We start from the raw sequence: 6,389 nt of genomic DNA on the forward strand, positions 1-6,389 counted from the left end.
GGGTTGCCTATCGCCCCTGTCCACGGCGCCTTACGGGCCGGGCGAGTAGGCAACCCGCCCGCGCACTCGTGCGTGCGGTACAGTCTAACTGCAGAAGTGCGCGGGGTTAATCAGCCACCTGGTATTTTCGCCTAGCGATACAGGACGTGGTGTCATCATATCACCGGAACTTTTCGGAATGTGTGACCGGCTTCACACACGCTTTTGTGTGTGACATTGGCATGCCGTCTTGCAGATTTTTTTGTGTAAAATTTTGGCATGTGTTATTTTAATGTGTTGGCGTGCCACACACTTCGAAGTGTGGCAAGGCAGATCGGCAAACAGATCTGTTTGCCGATTTGCCTTACCCGAAGTTAAAAGGTCCCCAGTTTTTATCGAGAAAGTCGCCTGGAACATGGATTTCGAGCAGCCGACGTGCATGCATCTCTCCCCTGGACCGGGCCCCCTCTGGCAGACACCTGGGCCGGGCTGAAGGCCTGGCCTGGCCGTTTTGTTACCCTAAACTGTGACGGATGGAAGGACCGGGTGGTCAGGGACCTCGTCAGGGACCGTCGGGGCAGGAGGAGGAGGGCCTCGTGGACAAAACGGGCATCTCGTCACGGAGTCGGGCTCCCTCCCAGTCACACCTGGTGCTGGGGGACCCATTCATGTCGCCCCGGACCTGTGAGGGGCGGATCCAGGATCCAGGCGGGAGGGGGAGAAGCGACACCCGGCGGCGGCCCCGCCAAAAGTTCCAATAAGTAGCATACCGCGACTTCAATCTCAACACGCGTTCGTCTGCTGCTCGTCTGCGAGCGCAGAGTCGCGGTTTTCACTCTACCAGTTTCAAGGGACCAATGTTAGGGTGTGGTGAATTTAAACGAAACGTTTTGAACAAAACTTCCTCGACGCTATGTGCACGTGTGTGTGTGTTTGTGTGTGTGCGTGCGTGCGTGCGTGCTGCTCGCGCGATGGGTGATGTAACGGCGTGCAGGGCCCACCTCAGGTCAGGGCGGCCGCCCCGCCCCGCCCTGCGCGCCCTCTGCCCGGCCGGCGGGTGATTTACTACGCTTTGGGTTTATTGTGCAAATGCGGTGCGTGAGCGTCGGTATGGTATGCGCATGCGCGGCGCGAGGGAGGGGGGCTGCCAGCAATGACGAGACCTGACAGGGCTGTGCGCGCGCGCGCATGTGTGTGTGATTGTGTGTGTGTGTGTGTGTGTGTGTGTGATTGTGTTTGCAATAAGAAGAGAACCCAGTCTAGTCATGCATCTGCCGTAGCCGACGACCTCTGCCGAGCACGAGCGCGCCCGGACGCCCGGTTGCTGGTTAGGTTACCCTTACGTATGACGTGTTGTGGAAACGACAAAAGCCGCAGCAGCAGACGCGTCTGTTGCGCGCCGCCTCGCCGCCGCTGCAGCACTAAGAGCCACGAAAACAAGAAAAAGAATATTTATACACGCGCGCTCGCCCGCGCGCGCCTCACCAAACGTGTAACACACCCGACAGCAAAATGAGCTGAAACAATGCAGACGGAAATCGGCGCACGTTTGGTCGGAGAGCCTGCGCCGCCCTGCTGCGCCGTTCAGATCATCGATCGGAGGTTTGAGACCTGCCCGCCTGACTCACTAACCCCCTCGGGCCATCCGGCGATCCACGGTGCACGCCCGGGCCGTACTGTGCTCGACCAGCCGATATTCTTCTTTTTTCCGCCGTCGTTCTCTCTCTCTCTCTCTCTCTCTCTCTCTCTCTCTCTCTCTCTCTCTCTCTCTGCGTTCTTTCGTCCTGCTGCGTTGCGGTCATATTGAGAGCACCTGCTTAAAAACGATAAGCCGGTGCACGAGTGCAGCCCGTAAAGCAAAAGTCCGAAAGACACCGGCGAGATAACCGGACGAGAGAGAGAGAAAGAGAGAGAGAAAGAGAGAGAGAAAGAGAGAGAGAGGCGATGGAGAAGGGGAGGAGAGAGGGGAAGATTGGAGGGGGTGTCTAGGGGGCGTCTTTATCGCGAAGCTGTCATCGTTGAGAGCGGGCCTGGCAGCGCGGCGCACATCGCGGAGGTGTCTGCTCCTGGGGGACGCGGCTGCATCCCGGTGGGCGGTGCTGGTCGGTTCGACGGACAGGTCACTCCGGGTGACACGACATTTGCCTCCCATCCCGGTGCTTGCTTCTGCTGGGCCAGCCATAGCTGCAGGTTATAGTACCTCCCCCTGCCCCCTCCCCGTGCCCCCTCTCCCACCAGACGGACGGGCGTCTTCGACGTGTTCCTCGCTGCAGGCCCAGACAAGCTGCCCGGCCCTCCCGGCCCCTGCCGCATACCATCCCGGAGTCGAACGGACCCGAACGGACCCGAAGGCGAGCCGAGCGCGGGCCGAGCGGGGCTCTCCGGGCGGCCGGGGCTCCTCCAGTTCCAGTTCTCTCTCTCCTCCCGCTTCTCCTCCAGTCGGTGTCGAGACACGCTCGAGCACAGACGTGCTGCCGGAGCCCTCGCCGTCTTACCCTCGCTCCGCTTAGCGAGCTCGCTGTGCGCGACCAGCGGCGCCCAGCCACCCTGGATACAGTGCTCAGTGTGTGACAAGGTGCCTCAAGCCCTTGGTGACCGCCCCTGTGAACGTGTGTGTGCGTTAGTGCATTTGTGTGTGTGTGTCCGCCTGGAGGCCATGCTGCAGAGTGCGTCGTCGCCCCGGCGAGTGTAGAAACGAGTTTGAGCCGTTGTGCGCGCGTGTGTGTGCGCGCGCGCGCGTGTGTGTGTGTGCGCCGTGCCGCGACGGTCCGGCCGCGATGGGTTAACAGTGTAACATGTGCGAGCATGTGATGCCCTTCGTCGACAAGGACAAACGCCGTCCCTTCTACCCCCAACACCTGCTGTCCGCTGCGCGCTCCGTCATGGCGTGGCACGAGCGGCGGACCCTGTCTTCGACGCCGTCCTCGCGGAGCCTCTTCTGCTTCCTGACGGCGTCCTTCGCCTTCGCGCTGGGCCTCGTGGTGGGCGTCATGATCCCGCTGTGCCTGCTGCCCAGGCACGTCGCCGACGCCGCCATCCTGCCCGCGTCGCGGCCCTTCTCGGCCAGACTCAACGCCTCCATGAACCACCTGCGCGTCGACGAGGACGAGGGTCGGCGCCAGTGGCGGGTCACCCCCAACCGCAGCAGCGCCGACGCGCCCGCGACCACGCCGTCGCCGCCCCCGCGCTTCCCTAGCGTGTCCTTCGTGTCGCAGTTTGCGGCGTCGCCGCCCGTCCTCGCGTCGCTGTCCAACAGCAGCGTGGCCGCAATCCTGAGGGGCGAGTCGCCGGACGACACGACGTCCGCGCCGGTCGACACCGCCACACTGCGCGGCGGCATCTACTGGGGGCAGCCCGTCGAGGATGCGCTCCCCAAGGGCTTCACCGACGCCGAGGTGGAGGCGTGGCGGCGGTTCACCAGGACCACGTCCATCGTCAAGATGGAAGAGGGATGCGGCCGCATGCAGAACCGGCTGCTCACCTTCGCCGACGGCACTGCTTCGTGCTGCCGCTACCGCCAGAACACGGACCAGATCCAGGGGGAGCTCTTCAGCTTCCTGCTCGGTCACCTGCTGGGCCTGCGCAACCTGGCGCCGTCCACGCTGGCTGTCGTCCGCACCCGGGACCCCCGCTGGGGACAGGTCCGGGAGCACGTCTCGGTGGCCGAGTGGGCCGAGGACAAGCCCGTCGTGCTGACGAGGTTCGTGCCCTCACTGCAGCCCGCCCACATCCCCAAGGCGCTGCGCGGGCCCAACCGGCGCCTGCACCCGCCAGACGTGGACGTCGGCGGCGACTCTCTCACCGAGCTGGCCCAGTGGTCCGACCTGGTCGTGTTCGACTACCTCACAGCCAACCTGGACCGCGTCGTCAACAACCTGTACAACCAGCAGTGGAACAAGGGCATGATGGACGCGCCCGCCCACAACCTGGCTCGCGACCCCAACACGGGGCTGCTCGTGTTCCTGGACAACGAGAGCGGCCTACTACACGGATACCGCCTGCTCCGAAAGTACGAGAACTACCACCGCCTGCTGCTGGACCAGCTGTGCGTCTTCAGGCGGCCCACCGTGGACGCCCTCCGCCGTCTGCACCAGGACGGCGACGTCGGGGACCGCCTGCACGAGGCGTTCCTCACCGCGGAGCCGCAGGGCCGGGATGTGCTCCCGGGCCTGCCCACCCACAACGTCAAGGTGCTCAGGGAGCGCATCAAGAGGGTCCTGGACCAGGTGGAGCTGTGTGAGGCTCGGTACGGCGAGAGGACGCGGAGGTCGTCGTGATGATCACGATGCCTAACCTCGCCACGCCCCCTGACAGATAGAACGGGCGCTCGGACACGTGTGGTTCGCGTGTGATAGTGGATCCACCAGGTCGCTATTATCAAAATTCAGCAGAGTATCACCATGCATGTTGATCGTCATACCGAGGGGACCAGTCGAAGACGATGGGGAAAACTGGGGGGGCAGACAGACGGACGAGCTGGCAGGCGGACAGGCTGACTTGGGCCGGCAGGGCTGGGTGGTGGGGCAGCCTGGGCCAACACATTCCTTAGGCCAGGGCCCGTCCCTGTGCCAATCTAAAAGAAAAGTTATGTACTTTTGTTTCATTTTACGGCCATATCAAAGTGCCGGTTTTTCTCTTAAATGTCATTTTTATTTTAGTCTTATTCTGTTTGGAACGAGAGGCCGCATGTTTGATGTACGTTTGAATGGTGTTTGAGCCGTGCTGACCAGTAGCCCTTCCTTTAGTCTGACAAAACTACAGTCTGTTCGACCTGCTTTCACGTCCAGACCTTTAATTCTGACTGATCTTTCTGAAAGAGAGAATTGTCTTATACATTTTAAAATTTTTGTCTTCTTGTCCTGTTTTGAAATGATGTCATTTCTCCAATGTCCCTTGCCGCGATAAAATTATGACGAGTTGATTTCTAAAGGCACTGTAGGCTCCCGCAGGCGTTCAAGCCTGGAAATTCGGTAGTCATTTATTTTGGAGACGGCGAACATAACTTGTTGCCGTGGCGGCGGCTCCGAAATAAAACGAATGCACCGAGGAAGCTTGATCGTGTCTTCTTTGCATCAATTTTCTCGCTGTTGCGTGTTCTCAAAGCGCACGCACGGGTACCATGCTGGTGTGGGCAATGTAGCATTTCATGTATGGTCAGGACAGTCGTAACTTTAGCCTGCTTTTTTTCCACGTTTTATTCCCTTGTTCCTTGATAATGCATTGTTTTCCTTAGTTCCACCGTCATTCGCTTTGCCACATTCTGCTTGGTAATATGATCTGTTGTCGTGGAAATGAAGAGCGCTCTTTTACTGTCATGGGCTATAAAGCTGTGATTCGAACTCAACTGCTACTCTGGGACCTGTTCCAATTCTTGGGTTACTCACATCTTGCGTGTTATTCTCTGTCCGGCAAAGGCGCATGTCATTGTGGAATTCATTAAGGATTTCTCTTTTGGTAGCATGTGTCATTTTTTTAACGACTGGACCTGCCAGTCAGAGGGCTCCGTTTCGAAATGCACACCAAAATAAGTTTTATGGGGTTTGAAGCCCTATGTGTTTTCACTGTAAAACGTGACATGCGTCTGTTTTAATTGTGGTTGGAATCAGGAACCTGTCAACGTGAGTGTTTTTGAGTTGATACCCCTTGTTAGCCTTACGTGATTTTTATCAGTGAATCACTCTTTAGTCATTGTGATTTTTTGTGATGTTCCAATTATATGTACATATCTGTATTTATTTGTGAATTGTTGTAAATGAAATGTAAAACTGTGTATAGTCCCTATTTATTCCTCAATTCTGCTTTGAAACAGGGTCTCGTTAAAAGTTCATTTACATTGGAATTTTATGTAACCTAAACTGTTAGTGCGTGCGCTACATTTGCTTTATGAAAATGTAAATTTGTCATGCTGTGTTAAAGCATGATAATCTCGAGATATCTGTATCTACCAGACTTATTTATTTCGTATGTGATATTAAATTAGACTTGACATTTCCTGTAATTATGTTCATTTGTTATGTATAAAAAATTAGATAATATAAGTAATAGTATTTATTTATGTGACGAAGACAGTTCAATTTTGTAAACCACGTGGGAAACGCCTCTAGGTGCCATGGAAGCAGATTTTGAAGTACTTGCCACGTCAGTGCAGGGTTACTTTATTCTCGTGGAACTCGATTTGTGAGAGATCTTTAGACCTCAGAAACCAATGACACCATAAACGGGGAGCTGTCCCTGGAATTCTTAAGGACCTCTTAGGATCGGTTTCGGATTCTAAGAGCCGACCAGACGACGTAATAAAATAGAGAAGAAAAGAAAGCGTAGTATACCGCGTGGGCCGCTCAGCCGGCCCATTTTAAAATTTGTGTTTGCTCATTGGTTTTAAATTTACAGTCATTTTTATCAAGTAATAT

General features: G+C 56.5%; 1 protein-coding gene across 1 annotated transcript; it reads left to right on the forward strand.

The window, feature by feature from the left end:
- Positions 1-2,398: 2,398 nt before the first annotated feature.
- Positions 2,399-4,433, forward strand: LOC113209083 (extracellular serine/threonine protein kinase four-jointed). Its single transcript, XM_026426426.2, has one exon. It carries the CDS (start codon positions 2,775-2,777, stop codon positions 4,254-4,256), a length of 1,482 nt encoding a protein of 493 aa, XP_026282211.1. The 5' UTR covers positions 2,399-2,774; the 3' UTR covers positions 4,257-4,433.
- Positions 4,434-6,389: the final 1,956 nt, after the last annotated feature.

This window comes from Frankliniella occidentalis, unplaced genomic scaffold, assembly GCF_000697945.3.
Source record: "Frankliniella occidentalis isolate FOCC.00 unplaced genomic scaffold, Focc_3.1 Scaffold163, whole genome shotgun sequence".
NCBI lineage: Eukaryota > Metazoa > Arthropoda > Insecta > Thysanoptera > Thripidae > Frankliniella > Frankliniella occidentalis.